The sequence below is a fragment of the Juglans microcarpa x Juglans regia genome, chromosome 3D (genome assembly GCF_004785595.1).
Source record: "Juglans microcarpa x Juglans regia isolate MS1-56 chromosome 3D, Jm3101_v1.0, whole genome shotgun sequence".
Classification (NCBI taxonomy): domain Eukaryota; kingdom Viridiplantae; phylum Streptophyta; class Magnoliopsida; order Fagales; family Juglandaceae; genus Juglans; species Juglans microcarpa x Juglans regia.
This window is the reverse complement of record NC_054598.1, coordinates 26,357,431-26,379,843: the sequence shown is the minus strand read 5'-3', so window position 1 is coordinate 26,379,843 and position 22,413 is coordinate 26,357,431. Positions and strand designations below refer to the sequence as shown.

Sequence of the window (22,413 nt, the reverse complement as noted above, 5' to 3'; positions counted from 1 at the left end):
GGGTGTTTTTTGTTGTGTTTTGGTGGAAGTGTTCCATGTGTGGACCGGATAGAGAGATTCTCGTGTAAGATGGTGGAGTGATTACTGTCGATTTTTGGTGAATGAGTTCACATGTTGGCCAGGTAGAGAGATTTTCTATACTGAATGGATGGAGTGATCCCGCATTAGTAGTATTATGTAATGACCCGGCCCAATGTTTCTAAGGTTGGAATATAGATAAACTTATTGGGCCTAAAGTAGGTTTAATGGGCCAATGTTATCGAATGTTGATGGGCTATTATTTATTTAGGTTGTTGAGCCTAAATTAGACAATATATTATTTATTTATTTAATTTTAAAATACTCTCAAAAATATTTTATTTTAACATATATTACTATTATGAATTTTATCAAATTCTATTAGTAATGTGTAATTTTAATTGAGGTTATTATTATTATTTTTATTATCCATTAATAGAATGAACGTAGTGGAATAAACCCGCCTCACGTTCTTCCTCTTCATGAATCATGGTTATGCACGTTATGAGTTGATATGCATGTTATCAATTTGTAACCGACGACATTGAACACGTAGAAGTCCTTTCATATTTCTTCTCAACAAACCACCTCCTCTGGAATCAAAGCAATCCTCCCATGTCTAAACTGAGAGCCTCTGTTTTTCAATACGAAAGTAGAGCTCATGTTGCCCTTAAAAACACCACTATGAGCCACCGGTTCACATTGAAATCACCGTAGTCACTTCAACCGTCTAGACCATGCACAACCGTGCATGCCACTATGAAGAGAGTTCCACCACCGTGACCTCACTTCGCACCACCAGCCGAAGCACCACATCGTTGCATCAACAGACCCCATGCACGATAGTTCGTGTTAGGGAGCTATGAAGCTGAAGCTCAGATAGCCACTACCCAACGCACATAATCAACCGCCAACATCGTCCAACCACCCCCAGCCACCAAGGCACACTATAGCAGCCACGGATGTGAAGCCCAAAGCCGAGTTTAGCAAGTTGACGTCATAGTCCCTCTCTTCCACCGTAAGCCAACGTTGTCCAGCTGTCACGAGTCTTTGGACAGCCCAGAAAGTGTCACCGGTTCACTCTCTGTCAGCCTCGTGCCGTTGCCAGATCCTCCACCATGCACGTGGGAAGCCCAATAGAGCCATTGTAGTTTTGGCCTCGACCACTATCTCCATCGTGCCCTGCCCCCTTCCGTATGATGTTAGAGGTCCTCGGTTGCTCTCGGTGACGAGCTACGAAGTAAGGTTTAGGAAGCAACGCAGCGAGGTAAGTAATTTTGATCACAAATTAGGATCATCACAGTTCAGCTTATATAGATTATTATTAGCGCCAGTTCTTTGACAACCATTTTTATGTACCACTCATGTCATATGCAAACATGTCATCCAACATAGCAAATGATCATATCATTCTGTATCATCATATTTAGAAATTATAATTATGTATGCATTATGTCATGCATCTCATGTGCATAAGACACGTACATTATCTTAAGTTCAAGTGCAAGATAAGATCAGATCAGTTAATCAAATAGTCATTTAGATGCATGGTACCAATGCAGTTCATATCAGAGTGGATGTGCAAGCCACGAATTCAAGCGTGGTCCACCATAGTATGCCAAAATACTATCAGAGTTCTCCTTGCAGCTACGGGACGTGGGGCCAGTGCAAAACCTCACACATAGGGTTAGTGGGTTGGCCAGTCAGATCAATCAGTTAAGTCAGACTAGTCAGTTCATTTGGATAAATCAGTCATGCATAGCATAAACATCAGTATGAACAGTCATGAATTTAAGCTCTCAACATGAAAACTTTTTTGAAAACCTTATGTTTATTATATTTACATTGTGATGGATTTCTTGTTGAGTTTTTGACTCATTTTAGTTTATTTCATATCTTTTAACCACCCAGGTGAGGATGATGAACACGAGTAGGCAGACCAGGATTAAAAGGAATAGTTGATTTAGTTTCAGACTTTCTAAAATTAAATTACTTTTATGATATAATTTTATTTAGTTTATTCATTTAAGTTTTTTAAAGTCATTTTATTAGAAAAATCTTGTTATGCAATAAATGCTAATTTCATGTTATTAAATATGATATATTTTGTCGGGTTTATTTTCTAGAAAACACGTGACACTCCTAGCCTACGGGAATGGGGTATTATATATTATCATGGGTACTTGGTTAATACAAGTGTTCTATTTAAGAGGGTGATTCCTCGCCATGGTTATGTATACATGTGTGTTTTTCTCAAATGTGATTCCTTGCCATGCCTGGGAATACATGTGTCTTTCCCGGAGGGTGATTCCTTGCCATTTGTAAAATATGCGTCCTTAGCTTTATTTATATGAACTAGTACATGCATATTCATTGTCATTGTCTCTCATTCTTAGTATTGTCATAGGTTTTAACTTACTGAAGTTTCATAGAAATCTCATTATGGTGGTCTATAATGTCTCTAGACCCCGCTTGGGATTGGAAGGAGACTGAAGTGTCAGGACATGTAACTGAAGACTATATATTCTCGTTTATGACAGATAATATGCAATGCACCTATCATATTTCTAGTAATATGCAATAATCACAACAGAAAAAGTTTGATTCCAAGTAAAAATTGGAACAATTAATGATGGTACCATTATAATGTAACTGAGAAATCCCAAAAGTGTACTTGTTCAAAACTTCCAAATACAAGAGAGGGGTTTAAACCATAACACTCCTAATACCAAGTTCACCACAACCTGTGATAAATAAAAGGACGTTGTTTCCCTGTAGGGCATGGAGTCCTAATTGTTGTATCTCCAAACTTCGTGCGACCTATTGGGCTTCAACCGTATACTCCCATGCATGTCTTATACAGTCAGTCACGTAGTCCATCCGATTTCTTAGAGTGAGAGCTTCCTCAAGCTTGGGCAGCCATTATGGTGTATAATCCTTATTCAGGATATCCTGGATTTCCTTAAGGAAGGGCGAAGTAGCCTTTAGACAAGAAATAACAAAAGGGATACGGACCTAAAGAGTGAACTCATCCTCAATTAGGTCAGGCAACTCGTCCATCTTGAGAGGAGTCTTGGGATCTTGTCATAACATCTACCATTCCGGTTAGAGAATGGTAGTAGAAACTACTACAATGAGATTTTGAGACATCTCAGCAAGTTAACCAATAATATACAATAAGATAATATAAACATGCAGAGGCAAACTCTGAGAATGAATGCATGGACATGTACTTGACCCGAAAACTTGTTTCGTGCTTGTGCCCTTTTGAAAATCATTGACGGTGTATCCATGTAAATTATTTTTCAAAAATAGTGAGCTTATAACCATGTAACTGAGTAACAGTATAACCAAATAACAGAGTGCCATTTCTTTTTAATCTCTTATAATTTTTCAATATAATAATGTGGACGGATACCTCACGGCTCCCCTAAGCAATGTGGACTCCCTACTAGTTAGTGTATCATATTACCGACCTTCTTGATCGAGTGTACATACGTCTGAGTCCATATAACATGGTAGTTTGTAATTTGCCTTCACCATTTTCAATGTAGTGCACCCACTAGCGTTAGACACTACTTCACTCCGAAATCATTTAAGAGGGATCCATCCAAAGTCCGTTAACTGTTCTTCATTAACCCAGGAGTTATCACTCTAATTTAAGTACTTCAGAGTGGACAAAGGAGTTCCACTACGATATTCTCCTTTACTAGCATTTGGGGTCGTGATAAAACATGTATACCCTTTCCTTTTCAAAAACACAATCTGAAATGCATGTCACATGTTCTTGTGACAAAGCTCGTTTTCCTTAAATGTAAGACTCGAAAATCTATGCCACGAACCATATAACTCTTATGCAACGAAATCATGTATTCATGCCACATATCAAAGTGCATCACGGTTACGGCTTGAAAGCATTACAACATGCAATATTCTTGTACATATAAAACAACATGTAAAAGCTCAACCAAGGCATACAACATTACTTGAGATCCAATCATGGCATTTTAGTCTACAAACAAGAATTGAGCATGGCATAAATGAACATGGCCAAAACATAGCATACTTCAAACAAAAATTCCATAATCAAGTTTAACCAACAACATGTAAAGTTTACATGCTACATACAAACATTATCCAACGGTAGGTTAAAAGCTAACTTACAAATATCCGAAGTAAAGGAATACCAACGAGCAAGCAAGCTGTAAATATATTATGCAAATCAATAGACTTAGCGAAATAATGAAATCCTAATCCGAGAGTGTGTGTGAGTAGCGTGCTAGGGTTCTTCCCATTTGGTTATAGGATTATTTTCTCTATTTCGTAACGTCTTCAAATGCTAGGGCCTAAAGGGGTGCCCTAGGCCGAGAGGTGATGGTGTTCCTTAATATTTCGATCTTAGTGTTTTGCTAGTGAGCATGGCGTGTGTGAGTGGTGCATGCCATGCATGATTAACATCACTCCCATGGTCAAAACTTCATAGAAACGGAAACACTAGTTTGAACCTAAGTGATGGCCGAAGGTCTCTCATTCTTTCAAAGTTCTCTTTTTCACTCGTGCCTTGCTAGTGGTGGTTCAGTTTTCCCCTTGAAGAAGACCCAAGTTTCCCCATGTTTTGACAACATTCACCAAAATGGAATCCCAAACACTGTAGCCTTTCCCATTGCTTGGATGTGATGGCATTCTCTTGTTCAAATTTGAGCCCCTTCTTACCCCCAACAACTCTTGTGATTGTGTGTGCTTAGGTGAAGAGATTGTAGTGGAAGTTTAGTATTTCTCACCGTGCAGTTTTCTTCTAACATGGGCTCCTTGCTCTTCTTCTCAATCGGATGTGGAGTGTGTTTGGATGGTAAGAATAGTACGGTGCATGTGAGGGTGTCTGGTTGGAGAGAACGTGTAGGAAAAATGATGTCTTTTGCTTCCACTAGGGTGGACTGAGGAAGTGAAGGAGAAAGGTAAGTGAAACTGAAAATGACCTTTGGGTGCCTTGTTTGGGGGTGTATAGACACTGCCCCCCCTCTAAGGAAGGTTTAAATACTTTCCTATTTTCCACACTAAATTTGCCTCTTCTTACATAGGAAAATAAAAAATCTAATGTGCATGGGCACCAAGGGGCACAAAGCTTCTAGCTCTGCCTGAAAAGCCCTCTATCTTTCCCCCATCATTTCCTTGTTTTAGAAATGTCACAAGCCCTTGTGCATGAGTGACACATGGTGCAATCTTGCCCTAATCTAAAACCCTAATGCCTCTTGCGTGTTCCCTCAAGTGGTATAGGTTCAATGAATCTTCAAGGGTGTATAGGTCTTTTTATGGCCAAAATCCTGATTCTTGTTCTAGGCATGTGCATGATTGCCATTTGGCAACGACGTGTGTGTGTTGCCTTAGCCAACCTTCTCTCTCTTTCTCTCTCTTTCTTTCTCTCACTCTCACTCTCTCTCTCTCTCTCTCTCTCTATCTTTCTCTCTTTCTCACTCTCCATCTCCCACTAAGATTCTTCTAGAATCCTCAAAAGTTGTGTGCGCCCCTTGGTGTCTCTTCCTTTTCCTCATGATTACATTCCTCTAGAAACTCCCACACTTCATGCATGCATGACACTTGGCAGACATGGTGGTTAAGGCCCCTTGGGTGGGCGTGTATCCCTTTGGCCGAAACCCTAGAGTCTCTTTGAGATTTGTGCTTCAAATTTTGAAACTACTCCATGCACCTCTCATTATTTCAATCTTCTAGGAACTCACACACACACAAGTGGCATGTGGCTCTTAGGGTTTTGAAACCTTCTTTTCTTTCTCCCCCTTCTTCCACTTTCATGTCCAGAATCAATGTACCCTGGATGTAGGTTTGCATGTTGGACATGTGGCATGTGGGTAGGTGAGATGGATGTGTGCCCTAGGTGTGTGTTGAACCCTACATCATCTTCCATCTAAGTTATTTCTAGAAGCCTTTAAGCATACTTGTCAAGTGGCAATAATGTGCTAACCAAGAATGCTGCTTCCCTAGGTTCCAATGATGAGATTTCTAGGAAAAGTTAAAGATTTTTCCCCTCTTAAGTAGGCGCCTCCCATTCCCAAAACCCTAATTCGAGTTTCCTAAGCCCTAGGCCCTTAGTGGTTGACTTTCATTAGCCCAAGATGGGCCTCTTAGTGGACTTGGGCGCCACTTCTCTAAGATAGGCAGGGCCCTTGTTGCATCTCAAGGCCTCTTCATGCCAAAGCTTAGACAAATACCTAAGTGGGCTAAGACTAAGATAATAAAAGTGGCAAGTAAAGACTTAGCATAAGTTCAGGTAGTCACATGGTCCCACTTGCGGTTTCGTTCATCGGAGCTATAGATCTTGAAACGGATATAGTCCAGGAGAATTATATGAGGAAGGAAGACTAGCCCTAAGAGTAGCTACGAAGGTCTGCCTCTGTTAGTGTTTATCTTTAATTTAAGATGTTTATTATAATTAGGAGACGAACCCTTTATGGTTTAGTACATGTTGATATAAGTGAGAAACATATAATGGTATGTAACTATATCTGGGATGAAATGATAGTGAGTTATGGTTATTACTATTAATGAAAGTTTATTCATACATCTCTTGTACTGATAGAGTAGTCTCTGACTAACCCCCCCCTCAATAATTCTATTGCTATACATTACGACTCGTGTATGTGTAGTTTATAGGCTCACACCTTGTTCGAGGAAATGAGGGATCTAGCCGACCGGTTAGCATCCCGGGCACTATGGCTCCTTGCCAGGTAATTCTTGAGGGCTGAGGGCGCCCCAATAGTCACAACACTTAATGAACTTGAAAATTATCACTATGGTGAAAGAGAAGAAGACTGTGCCGAGGGCGGACCACCATAACTAATTAACTACTTTATGGAAGCAAGATATGAGACAACAAAGAAGTTAGAGGAAGAATGACGAGCCAAGGAGGAACATCAAAGAGCAAGGGCTCTAATTGCGAGATAAGACCCTGATACGGGAGCGTGAGTTCTAGGGGGAGGATGATGATGGAGTCTCATTGGGAACCAACATCATGGAATCTTGCAGATAAGCTATTATATGAGAGAGCAATAGAGGTAGACTGCACAGATGTTGCCAGTGTGGAATACAAGGGGAGGAAACCCTTGATCTAATGACAAAAGTGAGGGGTTTGGAGGTACATGAAAGATTTAGCATGCCCTCACCATCAGTTGAATCGAGGGAAGAATCCACTCACGTTGGTGAAAAGGAGGCAGCCAGGTGAACAACTTGCAGTTGGAGAGGAAGTAAGGCGAGCCACACGTTGGGAGAAGCTTGGCCCATACGAGCAACACAAAGCGAATAAGGGTGACCAAGGAGGTTCACTCTACACTGGGTGAGCAAAGAGTTGTTGACCGTACAAAAGGTGAGTAATAGGCAAAGACAAGCCTGGTGAGAAGCAAGAACCACTCAGAGATAACATGGAGGAGCTCAAATGGTAGCAGGTGACATACCCAAGGCCCATGCTCCATCAACACTTACAGGCCATAACATCTGACCTCAGAAGTAAGGTAAGCTATAGAGACGTGCGCACCTTGTCCGATCAGTCCACTCGGTCTCTACCATTTTTAAGTCTAGAGGACACATGAACGACTGAAATTACAGATCGTCGTACTCAATAAATCGGAAGTCAGGATCCATCAAGATTGTAGCTGGCAGTTCTGCCATATAAAAGACATTGGACGACAATCAACATCCCACTTTTGAGATCTTAAAGTGTTTCTCTTCTCTCACTCTCTTTCTATTCAAAGACCTTGAGAAGGCTAAAAGCTTATAGTTCTCATCCACAAGGGCCAGTGATTCTAGTGCAACCTAGTTGTATCCAGGTAGGTTCACTCCTACAACTACGCTAGAAAGAGCACTAGTAGTGAGATAGCCACAGTTAAATTTTGGCCAAATTTTAGTTAAGTTGCTTAAAAGCCAACTACATCAAACTCAACAAATGTACAGTAAATTTGGTCATTCCCTTTTTCATTAGCCAAATTTGGCCAACCCAAACGGCTCACCAAATAATTTTTCATACATAAAAAATTGCTTACCGCTTGTATGTTCATTGCACGTGAAAGGCTTTTCCGTCACAAAGCATCTCCTAGAAAAGGCTCCCAAACATGCTAAAGTATCCCAAAAACTGAAGAACAACCATAGCCTTCTTTCTCCAAAACAGTCATTGTCAACCCAACGCTAAAGTCTACACCATCACTGCCCGCAACCGTCGCCGTTGTTAGCTTGTTTTGGTAAGCCCATGTTGTCACCAGCTCTCCTGTTTTTTTTCTTCTTCTTCTTCTTTCTTTTTCTATTATTTTTTTCTAGACCCTTTTCTATTTCCATATGTTTCTAGATTTTAGATTTTTTCCAGTTCTTTTGGTTGTTTATTCTTTCTCGGTTCTATTTCCACCGTCGACCTTGTTTTACCTTTTCATTCTTAAGGTTCTTTTGGTTGTTTAAGATTTTTTTTTTTTTTTGTTTCTTTCAGTGGTCCTTGAGCTTTATCAGTTCACTGCTATTGAAAATACACACAAGCATAATAAGTGCCTTCCTCTCTAAGGTAGTGTCGACTTGAATGCTGTCCTTTAGTGGTCCTTGAAGGTTCGTTCTTGAGCTTTATCAGTTTTTTCTCATTTCTTTTGGTGGTCCTTGACTTGAATGTTCCTTCATAACAAATTTTTTTCATTTGTTTTGGTGGTTCTTTCTTTTCATTAATTTTTGTTGCAACTTGAATTTTATGGATTATGGATTTAGGTTGTTTAAAGAGATTACAAAGAGGGCCTTTGAGCAGGATATGGTGACAGTCGGTACTTTGGTTAATGGTTTGTGTAATGATGGTAGGGTTCATTGTGTGCTTCAACTGTTTGATAATCTTTGTGAGAATAGACTTGTAGAGAGTGTGATGATATATGGGGCTCTTATTGATGGATTTTGTAAAATGAGTTTTTGTGGTTGATCTTGGATGATTTTTAAATATAGGATGTGATCATCAATGTTGCAATATTTTGGTTTTATGCATGAGGAATGGGATTGATAGAATTTGCAACAAAAATCAAAGTGTTTTTCCATTGAAGGTTTTGGCCTTAGTGTATTTTTCATGGTTGTGATTTGTTTTAAATTTTTCTAATTAGATATTTAGATTTAGAACAAAATTTTAGTGAGTTTTGGAGTTAGGATGCAGAATCTTTAAGTTAGGGTAAAATGGTCATTTTACTTTAAGATAGTATTTTCATGCTTCTTAGTTATTAAGTGATGAAGTTCTAACGTTTAGAAATCCTTACTTACAGTTTCTCATGTTTCGTGCATTCTCCGTAATGCGACAATCACTGTAAGTTAGCCATGTCACTATAAGGGAACAATTGTTTATGTACTTATGTTATCCTATATGCCATGTCACTACATGTATGACTATTATGCATATTATATTATGTCACAACATATTTATCTGTCACATTATATATTCTGTCATGAAATATTTGTCTGTTATACTATATATATTTTGTCACGTAAAGTTATCTGACACAAGTTATGTCATGTCATGCAATGTTATCTGTTACATATTATTTCATGTCACGTAATGTTAGCTGTTACACATTATGCCATATTACGAAATGTTTGTCTGTTATACATTATGTCATGTTTGGAAATCTTTTTTTGTTTCATGTCCTGCCATGTCTTCATCTTGCGTACATGTCACATTATGTTACGTCAGTCCATCTGTCATTTTGTCTCATGTCATGTCATATCTCGAGCTAGGAGTATGTCTCCAAAATAATATTTTTCCAAGCCTAGTCATGTTACGTCCACGTACATTCAAGTTATTGTTCAAGTCATTATTATTAAATCATGGTAACCTCATGAGACAAAGCAACTTTATCATGGAGATCCCTTGAGACAAGACTACTTTATTGTGGTAATCCCACAAGACAAGAATACAATTCAAGTTCATATATTTCACGTTCATGCTCATGTTATTTAACGTTCAATTTAGTTCAAGTTTAGTCTCAGTTCAGTTCACATTTAGTTAAAGTTTAATTCATGTTCAATTTCATGTTCAGATTTATGTCAAGTTCATTTCACATCAATTTAGTTCATTTCATGTCAGTTCAAGTCATGTTAGTACACGTCATGTTAAATGTCAAGTCACGTCATGCTTATTTATGATTATGCATTCATGCTTTTACTGTCATGCATGCATCTTTAAACTGTCAATTTAAGTTACTTGTTAACTTGCTGAGATTTATAATCAAATCTCATCATGACAGTCCCAACTACCATTCCCCCTAGAATGGTAGATCATGTGCCAGGATCAGGAGACGCAGTAGATGATCGACTAGAAGTAGTGGACTAGATAGTAAGGGCATGACATGGAGCTCATCACTTTGATGCTTCATTTCATCAATAGTATTATGGCGTCCTTGACCGAGTTGCATGAGCTACTTGATGGATTAGCTTAGCAGTTACCTTAGTTTTACATGTACTTAGGGAGCTTTGTCTCTAGTACTATTTATGTTGCAAACTTGTTGGACAAGTATTGTAACATTTTGGATATCAGTTATCATGTGAATTTCATAAAGTATGTTTATGGTTTTGGGATACATTGCTTCTGGTACATGGTATTGCTCAAAAACAAAATTATCCATTGGGAATATTGCGTATAACTAGGTGCATGTTAGGTGCATTACATTTTTAATTGTCATGAAGGGGCAGGTAACCTTGTGTTGTATGTCCTGATACTTCAGATGTCTGTTTGACCCCAAGCAAAATCTGGGCGCATCACATAGTACACTTAAGTTATCACGGATGAGCGTTGGTGGTGATAGGAGGTGAACACCAAGGTCATGAAGAAGAAAATAGATCCATTTGAGTTCAGCAGTAGTGTGAGCCATGGCGCAATACTCAACTTTTGAGCTAGATCGAGAAACAGTGTTTTCTTTCTTGGTAGATCATGAGATGCAGTTACTCCTTAGGAAAATTGTAGATTGGGAAGTAAAGTGAAGTCCAAGATTAGTAGTGCCATGTAGATAATGTAAAATACGTTTCAACATTTTGTAATCAGCCATAGTCGAGGAATGCATAAATTGTGATACAAATTTGACACTGTTGGCTAACTCAGGACGAGTGAGTATAAGCTATTGGAGAGTACCAACTATACTACGATAGTAACATGGATCAGGAAAAGAGACTTCACTAATGACACCCTTTGTTTTTGGCACCACGATGGTGCCCATGGGTTTACAGTCGTGCATCTGACCTTGGTCTAGGATGTCCAGAGCATACTTAGATTGGTACAAAATTAGACCATTAGTAGTGGGGGTGACTTGAATCCCCAAAAAATAATTTAGAGGACCAACATCTTTCATAGCAAATCGTTGACTGAGAACACTAATGAATGTACTAAGGTGCATGGGGTTCGATCCAGTTAGATCATGTCATCCACATATAATAATAAAAGAAGAGTACTATGAGATGAATCATAAATAAAGAGATAGGGGTCAGCAGACTACAAGTGAAACCATAAGCAAGAAGAAAGTTACTAAACTTGTCGAATGAAGCGCAAGGGGCCTGTTTTAAGCCATATAAAGCTGTGTTTAATTTACAAACATGAGATCAAAGAGTAGGGTGGATAAAACCTGGACGTTGGTCCATAAAGACAGCTTCTTGAAGATCACCATGGAGAAAGGCATTTTTTTACATTGAGTTGGAAAATATCCCAATGATGAATTAGAGCTAGGCTGAGAATAGTTTGTATGGTTCCAGGCTTGATCACAGGAGAGAAAGTCTTTGTATAGGTGACTCTATCAATTTGATGTATCAATTTGATGAAAGCACTTCGCAACAAGTCAAGCTTTTAAACGATCAAGGGTTCCATCAGCATTTATTTTTGTCTTGAAAACCCATTTGCAGCCAAAGACATCCATACGAGGAGTGCGAGGAACAGGGTCCAGGTGTTGTTGTCCCGTAGAGCTTGGAGTTCATCATGCATAGCCTTGGACCAACTGGGAAGGTTGAGAGCAAAATGAACATCTTTTGGCTCCTTGGGAAGATAGACAAGCGTGTGGAGATGAGCATATTTGGGATTAGGTTTGTAAATCCCACCCTTAGCACGGGTAATCATGGGGTGACAAGGTGGGTCATGGAGAGGAGAATCTAAAAAGGACGGTGTCAAGCTCAAAGTAGTAGAGTTCGCAGGCTCAAGAGGGTCCTGGTCCCAAGGTGGTGAAGAGTCAATTTCAAGAGATGGAGTGGACGCATTGATTAGAACCATGGAAGGAGTGGGAATAGTCCCGATGACAGGTGAGACGACAAAGGGAGGAGATATCTGCAAGAGAGAATCTCTAGATGTTGTGTTAGGTAAGTGGCGTATAGGAGAACATCATTCATTAAAAATAGATAAAACTTGAGTATTAGAGGTGGGTAGATGGAGGTTACCAGGTTGTTTGAACAGAAACATGGATTCTTTTATTGGGCCTAAATTATATTTAATGAGCCATATTGAATAAGTCCAATATGAGCCATAATATATCGAGCGATATATTATTGAGGCTGATTATGAGTTTTAATTAAACTCAATAACTATGTTAAATCTCAATTATTATTTATTGAACGAGTTATAATCCTTTTAGAATTTAAAGATCAACTATTAGAAGTTTATTTCAATTTAAAATCATCACTGATTGAAGTTTCCTACACACTCTCAGTCACCCCCAATAATACATTAAATGAACTACTAGAGTATGCTTTTAATTTCAAACACACTAGGATTATAATTCTAGAATCCTCTTCACCTTAAAATTCCTAAACCCAACCCATACCATCCTCTAAATAGAGTCTCATGCACTGCACATGCACCTACTTCATCATACCTAGCATTTTTTATTTTTAGCTCTCTTTTTACCTTCAGTATGTCGTAGCCTCATCTCCCTCACCATGAAACATGGCAAGGCCACCATTATCTCTTCCTTCCTTCTAATCACAACCATGGTCGTCCCTCCATCATACCATGATTGATTTTGTGTTGAAATATTTAGGAAGCAACACTACAAGGTAAGTAGCTTGATCATAAATTAGGATTAATATATGTTAGCCAGTTATATATATTATTGTTAAAGCCAGTTCTTTGGTTTACGTACCACGCATGTCATGATATCTATAAGCATGTCATTCATCATGTTTCATTCTGCATATTATAGTTATGTATGTATTATGCATCTCACATTGCATAAGACACGTAAGTTTTTATAAGACCAAGTGTAAGATAAGGTCAGAATAATTAATCAGATGACCATTCAGATGAATGATACTAATGTAGTTTCAGGATGGATATGCAAGCCACATACTCAAGTGTAGTCCACCATAATATGCCAGAATACTATTAGCGGCTCTCCTTGTAGCCACAAGACGTGGGGCCAATGCACAACCTCGCACATAGGGTTAAGTATGTTGGCAACTTAGATTAGTCAGATAAATCAAATTAGTCAGTTAATTTAGATAAATCAAGACAAGGCATGCATAGTATAAGCATTAGTTTGATTAGTTATGATTTTAAGCTCTCAATATGAAAACTTTACGTTTATTATGTTTACATCATAATGGGTTTCTTATTGAGTCATCGACTCATTTTAGTTTATTTTTATATTTTTAAACCACCTCAGATAAGAATAGTTATAAAGGTAGAGCTACAGGACGTGACTTAGTCCAGGGAGGCGTGATAGTGACCTAAATCATGTACATAAATTTTAAGTTATAATTTTTATGGCACATATTTTGAGAAATTTTAATAAATGCTTCGCGCACTCTCATTTATGATTTCAGTATTTTAATTCAAAACGACTTGATTTATTACAAGGAATATTTATAATTGGCGCTTCCTTCTGAAATAAAAATAATATTATATTTTTTAGTTAAGTTCAGTAGTAGCCATCCGACTCTCATGATTTTCTAAAAAAAATGACGTATTTATTAACCGTGGGGAGCGGGATGTTACAATTTTATTATTTATTTTATATCTTAACAATCCAGAGGAAGAAGGACCAGCCCAGCTTGAATAGGAGTCACATGAGGTTTTCCCCGTATAGTTTATTATCTTTGTAGTTTAAAGATGTTTATTTTACTTTAGCATCAAACTGTTTATGGGGTTATATATTTTGATGCAAGTAATGAATTGATGATGTAATTATAATTGGGATATTGAAATAGTGACTTATGGATATTTTTATTAATGAATGAGTCTTGCACAACTCTCTCGTATTATTATGAGATGAATGAACAATGACTTATGGGTTTTAATTTGTTGATGTTTCATTGAAATTTTACAATGGATGTCCCACTACGGTCTGACCTCTCGAAACCATAGACTTTGTTGCAAATGTAGCTCAAGAGGGTTATCCAAAGGACAGACCAGTCCGGCCTAAGGAGTAATCACAAGGGCTTGTCCCCGTATAGTTTATTATCTTTGTAATTTGAAGATGTTTATTTTACTTAGGCAACAAATAATTTGTGGAGTTATATATTTTGATGTGGGTAATTGACTGCTAATAGTGTGTAATTATATTTGGGATGAAGGAATAATGACTTATGGATATTTCTATTAATGAATGAGTTTTGTACAACTCTCTGATCTATTCTATTACGGTTAGTCTATAACTAATCTCCATAACTGATTCTGCTACAAACTTCTTATACACGAGTGTTCAGCATAAGAGCACACATAACTCCCACGAACGATAGAGGATCTTGCATCTTGGATACCGCAATTCCTTGAGAAATCACAACAGTGGAGCCTTGCACCCACCACTTAGTTGATGAGGATGGTATCTTAACGAAATAGCTGAGGGGAAAAGTTGATATTCATTTAAAACCTTTCGAGAAACAAAAAAAGAACTCATGTTGTACGAGGGACAATAAAGGCAATACACGTTGATTGATCTTTTGGCAATTGTGGCTAAATCTATTGAGATTGTAGTGGTGATTACGGAGTGTAACTAGGGAATGGATGTAATAGCAGAAATGGTATGGCAACAATGAAATAAAAGGATGCAAGCTGTTTGTGAAAATGCTTCAAAGAGCCACACGTTCATTGATAAGGGAATACTTCGAGGGATTCCAACCTCCTTACAGGATTCTAAAGAAACTTTGACAATATTCCAGATGATTTGCACTTTCCCCTCCTCCTAGCTATATACTATCAGGCAACCATTAGGGAAAATATGAAGGCCATAGGCCAGACCAAACTCTAAGGCCATGAGCCAAGCTAACTCTAAGTAATTAAAAAGAATCCAATTAAGTCCCTATAGTAAAGAAACTATTATTGTAAATGAACTAGGCCCAAGGAATATTAAGAAGCCCATTGAGCAAGCCCAAGCTAATTAGGTTCATTACATTGCCTTTCCCTCCAAAAAAACATTGTCCTCAAGGTTGGAGCATTAATAACTAGAGGCCCTTTCTTTCAAATACTGGAGGGCAGTGGCATTCCATGAAACTAAGCCAATGAGCACAGTACTTCTTCCACCTCCTTGGATTTGTGCACAGAGTGTAGTCTTGATAGTCACTGCTGCATTCAGGAAACTTAACGTGTTTATTTTGAATAGGCGTAACTATCGATACCTTGGGAGATTGGACATCACTTGCAACATTCTTAGTGTTAAACCTACTCTTCCTAGAACAAAATATCACACCAAGATAAAAGGAACATCCACATAGCACCAAAAACATGTTTGACATGGGGACAAGCCCCAAACTTTTGTCCCCTTCGGGAGCTGGTTTTCCATCTTTATGCTTTATGATCCTTGAAGTCGTAAACTATATTGTCTTTCTCTAAAAAAAAAAAAAAAACCTTGTCCTTAAGGTTGAGATATTGATGCTCAAATTGCCTTGCCCCAACTTCTATGGTATTATCTTCACTTCCGTCTAATGTGTATACCATTGAAATGGTGGAACTAGGACCTGTCTTATTTGCTCTTGAGGCAATGTAAGTCCTGAAACCAAGAGGTGATACAGATAGGGTCTTGTTTAAATGGATTTTCAAGGAATATAATAGGGTCTCGGCCACAGTGGACTGGTACAAATTTGCTAGAGCATCCCCCAATGCACTGAGTAGAGCTAAAGAAACAAGAACAACAGATCTAATAATAAAGTCTTGGCCAATTGCTGTTAAAACTTTCAGCTCACTGCACTTCTTCTCACGAATTGCATGAAATTGTTCTTGGGCCTTGACTTCAGTATAGAGCTAGTATAGAGCTTCTCCTTCATGCCCCACCACAAGAACATGGTCTCAAAAGAGATGCCATCAATCTTTTCAAATATATGAAACATGTCAGATGTGTACACTAGCTCCTTGGATATGGCCATAAATACCTGGATCTCAAAAGCAATGTCTCAAACATTGTCATTAATTGGGCTATATACACCAATGGTCCATCCAGTAGCTGTGATACTCAGCATTCTAAAGTCGGCTATCATAATACCAGGCATAGTGGTAAAACTGAAACTAACGTAGGTGCTAACAGCAATTGAAAACATATGAATATTGATAAATTTGTAACCCATTGCAATCAGGCTTGGCAAGCCAATAATCGGCTAGTTGACAGAAACAACTAACATAGGGGCAATGACCTTGAAGCCCATTGTGAAGAAAGCACTTGTTAAGTACCCTCGGAGACTTGTGATGAGACCCCACCTCTTTGGACTAAATTGCAAATATGGCCTTTGAACACGGTCAGTTACAAGCAGGAATATTGAAATACCAATGTAAAATAAGACCTCTAATAATAAAGAAGTCACAAGTTCTACAAATAGCACATCCCCCAGGAAATACTCAATTGTCGTAGAGAAGAAGAACTGTGGAAGAATCAATGATGAAATCAATGCGACAGGGGCTAACACCCAAAGAAACGAGCTCTTCCCCTCGTTAAAAAGGGCTGACTGTAATTTGCCTTCCTCTACAGACTGGTGAGTAAACCCATAAAATGAAATTGAACGTAATTTATCCCGAAAAGGCTTCGCCCTATCAATTCCACTAGCAGCAATGCCAGAATCAAAATTTTCCCTACCCGAAAATTGCAGCTTCTCGTTTGGCTTATATTTAGCAACACATACAATAACTCTTCTTTCTGAGCCCAACACTGAAAATTTCTTAAACACCCTCTTCAAACCAAGCATCAAATGTGCTGGATTCATATAGATTGAATTGAGAAAGGTAGAGTCACCGCCCCTGAGCATCAGTTGAGCACCAAGCTTTGAATCGGTCTCTAGCAGAGAATGAGAAAGAGCTCCTTCCATATTATGTTTTTTCATTCCTCTATCAAAAGGTTTAAAAATAATTTTAAGGGGCAAAACATCAAACAGAGAGCCAAAAATTTCTTACCTCTCAGGTTTGTCTTATTCTCAAAATCAAACACCATGCAATTCAGTGTATGCATAGCCACACTTACAGAATGCCGATATGAGAAAATGACGGAGGTGAATGGTTGAGACAGGTGGTGATGTGGCGGTGGCACCTTTACCGTATGGGAATGTATCGGTGGTTGATTGTTGAAGGTGTCGCTGAAGAGATTTTTGGAACGTGAAGAGGCTTGGGCTTGTGATTTTTTGGGATGGTGGGGTATCTGAGATGCGAGTGAATTTTGGGGATGGTGAGGTTTTTGAGACGTGAGTGATTTTTGGGGATGGTCGTGAGTTTCGTTTTTCTCTTTCTCGCTTCGTCTCTCTCCAAATCCCTTCTCCACTTCAACTGGCTCTTCTTTTCCTTCCTCTACAAGTTCATCTTCATTTGTCAATTCATTTGCCATCTGCAGTACTGAGTTTTGTATTTTTTTGATTGAATTCGTAAAATCTCCTGAATTATCAGGAGTTACAGCCATATCTACTCCATCAGGAGTGAAGAGAAAAATCCTTTTTCTCTTCATTCCCTAGCCATTTTCGAGTTTCTATAATTTTTTCCGTCCCTTCTTTGAATCTTTTTGATCCAGATTCTTCACTTTTTATATCAAGAACAACATATCTATCGTCAAATATCGTCGTCCCTAACAACATAACCTCATCTTCTAAAACAACTCCTCTATGTTGCACTTCTTGTTGCTCCAACGGATAAATGTGTCTCCCATAAGCATATTTAATATTGAGCTTCACATAGTAAATAGTGAAGGAAGAATCGACTAAAATTTTTAGGTTTTTACCTTTGGAAGACTTCATTGTAATCACCATTTGGTCAGGATCTCTATCATCATAGAGGGTACGGTGATAATTCTGAAAACATTCATAAAGTTCTTTATTACTCAACTCTATGGCAAGATCGTTAGCTCTGATACCATTTGTAATGAACCTACTAAGTTTGTAGTGATAATTACGGAGTGTAACTTGGGAATGGATGTAATAGCAGAAATGGTATGGGAGTAATGAAATAAAAGAAGGATGTAAGCTGTTCGTGAAAAGGCTTCAAAGAGCTATATGTTCATTAATAAGGGAATACTTCGAGGGATTCCAAACGCCTTACAGGATTCTAAAAAAACTTTGACAATATTCCAGATGATTCGCACTCTCCCCTCCTCCTAGCTATACACTATCAGGCAACCTTTAAGGAAAATATAAAGGGCATAGGCCAAACTCTAAGGCCATGAGCCAGGCCAACTCTAAGTAATTAAAAAGAGTTAAATTAAGTCCTATAGTAAAGAAACAATTATTGTAATGAACTACGTCCAAGGAATATTAAGAAGCCCATTGAGCAAGCCCAAGCTAATTGGGTTCATTACACGGGTTCTAAGAAAAATATCCTTGATAACGGACTCATGAATTATAAGATAGCAAAGCTTACTAAAACATCACAAGCACTTTGTACACAGTACGCATTACAATCGTTCTATATTGCATATATATATATATATATATATATATATATTAGAGCTGATGATACATGAAAAATATTCTTTTTTGGTTTTTGGATCACTACTAGTCAAAACATCGGGGCCCTTGAAGGCCGAGCTCCTTTTCTCCTTAGTTTCCTCCTCTTGGTTAAAGATAGTGCATGTTTTTTTTTGTCTCCAATTGTTACGCTGTCTAGCCGGTGATCTTCATCTTTCTGACTCGTCTGACAATCATATATGGCTAAAACCTGCACAAATCGTGCCTTAATTAGTATTTTGAAAGCTGTATGACTAAAACAAATGACATCCTTTCCGATTCTTTTATTAAATTGAATGCTACAATACACACGGAAATAGATACAATATTGTTAAATATTATAAGGCTCACATAACGCGTGTGTTTCTCTTTAAAATCATATATATTGTCCAGTTCAATTTGGCAGTTACCAAAAAAAAAAATTAATAATAAAAAAAAAATCTAATTATGGCTGAAAAATTATGCCTCAATCAGGCAGCTTACCAGACAATATGATTATGATTAATATATATCTGATACAGAATGTAATGACTAACCAAATGCATGGCAGTAAAAAGAGGGAGAAACAGACAAATTAAGTCAGAGAGATCAGCAGAAAAGATCTTTTCAAACACTCTTGGTTCTTTCCAAATAAAAAACTGTAGCAATCATATGTCTCAAAATGGACTCCATTTAGTTATATTACTCAGTACTGAGGAGGTTTATTTGATAAAGTACGGCTGGACTGTAAAAAATTTGGTTAAACCCTTTTCACCGTTATCCTTTGAAGTACACCCACAGTCGTAGTCAGCTTTTTAAGTTGAATTTAGATAATAAGTTAAAATGAAATTGAAATAAAAGTTAAATAAAATATTATATTTTTTAATAATATTATTATTAATTTGAGATTTTAAAAAATTGAATTATTTATTATATTTTATTTAAAATTTTGTAAAAATTATAATAATAAAATAAAATTAGATGACTTCTCAATCCAAACCAAATCCAGAATTTCTATTTCTATACAGTCAAAAACAATATCAAAGAGGAATTAAGACGAAAAACTGACCTTGCAAGCTATACTGCAATAGAGTGAGTTATCTTGAAGATTCCTTTCACAGATGATACACCTGTACTCCCTGGCATTGTTCTGCTGTTGCTGCTGGTTGTGTTGGTGTGGTCTTTGTTTCAAGAACACAACTTTGGCTTTATTTGTATGATACGTCTGTGAAAAAACAAATTTCATACAATAAGTGACACTACCCTTTTACCCGGTTGCTGTTTTAGTTTAATTTTTTCGCCCACCTTTACAATGCAAGTAAAGATATTTCTTGCTTAGAAAAAAGTACAGATATTTCTTATGATGGCTGGTACAATTACTCGCTAGACCGTTCAAAGCAATCTCTAGGTCATCTTAATGGCGCGCGGGAGGTTTTATTATTTACAATCAAAGTGCGCCACGAAAATGATATGTATGACACTCCAACAGTAAAAGCCACGTAAGGCAGTGTTTGGTTCCCAATTAACTTAGCTGAGTTCTCCCTACTTTAAACTCCTTAAACTAAGTGAACTGCTTTCATGCATGAATGTGGTGAATTTTGTTCATATTTTGTTCATGTAAATGGGCTGATAAAAGCTGATTTTGCAGCTTTATTTTTTTCTCCGTAACTCTCTCTCCCGTCAATTCTATTTTCTCTCTGCTGACAAGCGTCCTCTCTCTCTTAATTCTTTCTCTCTGTTCTCTCTCTGACAAATCATCAACTCTTTCTCTCATTTCTTTCTTCTGACTAGCACAAGTCTATTTTTTTTTTTCAAAATATCACTGCAGGTTGGCGCGATGGAGGACAAGCATTTCCGATGAATAGTCATGGTCCCACCAACTTTATAAATTCTCATAATATAATTAAATTTATATTAATATCTAAATATATTTTAAATTTATTTTAGATAAATTTTACATAATTTCTTTTACTACTCAATTTATTATTATTTATAAAAAATTAAATTCAACTTAACTCAGCGTCCAAATACAGATAACTTGGCATCATGAGAAAAAAAAAAATCCCCTGAAATAGTGATGGGTAAGTACTGCAAGATGCATGCATATAATGCCTTTTGCATATACTAATTATAATATTGACAGCTCTAATTCTAAAGACTGCTACTGCATCATGAGTGCATGGAGACACGAATTAGCATTCCGCTGTTTTTGTCTTCGTTGATAACTAGGACTAGTGTCAATTCCATTCTTCAAACTCTAAATGTCTCAGGTCCACTAAACCACCATTTTAGAGATTAACATGTAGAGAAAATAGGGCTTGAATTTCTTTTATAATTGTAATACTAAAAGAAAACGACGTTGTGTACTGTTTTCTCCTACCTAATTGGTACCTTCGAAGAATACTTCAAAGAATATTTGACCTGTTTACAAACCTGTATGCCGGAACAGTTGAAGAGCTTGCACAAGTCTTGCCGATTGATAACGTCACTATAAATATATCTCCGAATCTTCATCGTCAAAAATCCACGTACCAATAAATATATATATATATACACTTTAATTAGTTCCAGAAAAGAAGAAAAAATTCTCAGCATGAAAACATCAGATTTTATTTAGAAAATAATCTCATTATTCCCGAGCTAACATCAAGAAGGAGAAGGAAACGAAAAGAGATCAGACCTTAACGTACTTGTGACGCATGTGAGTGGGAAGACAATTTGAGCACAAAGACCGACGACAATCTATGCAGAAGTAGTCCAAGTCGTTCTTCTTCGCATTTGGATGCATAATGCAGCTGCTAAAGAATATGGTCTTGTTCATGATAATCAGCCATGGCGGTACTCCTACATAACTGATCTCCTGCAAAAATTATTTACATCTAATGAATAATTTTCTTCTTTCTCTGCAGAGAAATAGTATTATAGCAACAGAAGAAGAAGCGGAACATGAATTAAAAAGATCTTCTATATAAATTAGACATAAATCTTTTGATTTGATATATATGAACATGAGAATGGAGGAGAGTGTTTTTACCAGCTCATTTCTTGATGCATGGAGTCGTTTGATGCGTATGGACTCTTTCATAGTTCTGCAGTACTGGAAGGGCTCTAAGGTATTATATATGTCTGCTCAAAACAAATTTGTCTGTGTTTGTGTATAGAAATATATTCATGTGTGTGTGTGTGTTTGCTGGGTTAGTTTAGGAAGCTCCGATCCATACAGTCTAAAATTAAAGTTCCATATATAAATTCGCATTAAATTCTTGCGATGTCAGATGTAGAAGATTAATGGGTATGACCCATCATTTTTAATTAATTTAATTATTTATTTTTTGACCGTAAAACTAAAGGAATCGATTCTTCAAAATAAATTATGTACCAAAGTACCGCGCACTAGTTCATGTGATTAATAATAAAGAGGGTACCCATAAAATAATAATAATAATAAAAGAGGGTTGAAGTACCGTAGAAAGGATACCTTTTTCCTTTGATCTGTGAAAATCCAGTACGTACCACTGTCATGCA

The 22,413-nt window shown here is 37.4% G+C and overlaps 1 protein-coding gene across 2 annotated transcripts; it reads right to left on the bottom strand.

The window, feature by feature from the left end:
- Positions 1-18,676: 18,676 nt before the first annotated feature.
- LOC121256188 (protein RGF1 INDUCIBLE TRANSCRIPTION FACTOR 1-like) lies at positions 18,677-22,071 on the bottom strand. Of its 2 annotated transcripts, XM_041156858.1 has the most exons (5): positions 21,923-22,071; positions 21,569-21,745; positions 21,322-21,396; positions 19,958-20,113; positions 18,677-19,120 (listed from the first exon to the last, which is right to left on the bottom strand). In XM_041156858.1, exons 1-5 carry the CDS (start codon positions 21,971-21,973, stop codon positions 18,962-18,964), a joined length of 618 nt encoding a protein of 205 aa, XP_041012792.1. In that variant the 5' UTR covers positions 21,974-22,071; the 3' UTR covers positions 18,677-18,961. The 2 variants fall into 2 exon arrangements, with proteins under 2 accessions (XP_041012792.1, XP_041012793.1); XM_041156859.1 differs by lacking the exon at positions 21,322-21,396.
- Between the last annotated feature and the right edge of the window lie 342 nt (positions 22,072-22,413).

What these genes read in the sequence shown, in the direction of transcription:
- LOC121256188 (XM_041156858.1), bottom strand. Translation starts at nt 21,973, where the DNA reads ATGAAAGAGTCCATACGCATCAAACGACTCCATGCATCAAGAAATGAG. An exon ending in ATGCATCAAGAAATGAGCTG is followed by an intron (nt 21,746 to 21,922) that starts GTAAAAACACTC and finishes TTTTTGCAGGAG; the next exon opens with ATCAGTTATGTAGGAGTACC. An exon ending in TCAACTGTTCCGGCATACAG is followed by an intron (nt 20,114 to 21,321) that starts GTTTGTAAACAG and finishes GTTTTTTCACAG; the next exon opens with ACGTATCATACAAATAAAGC.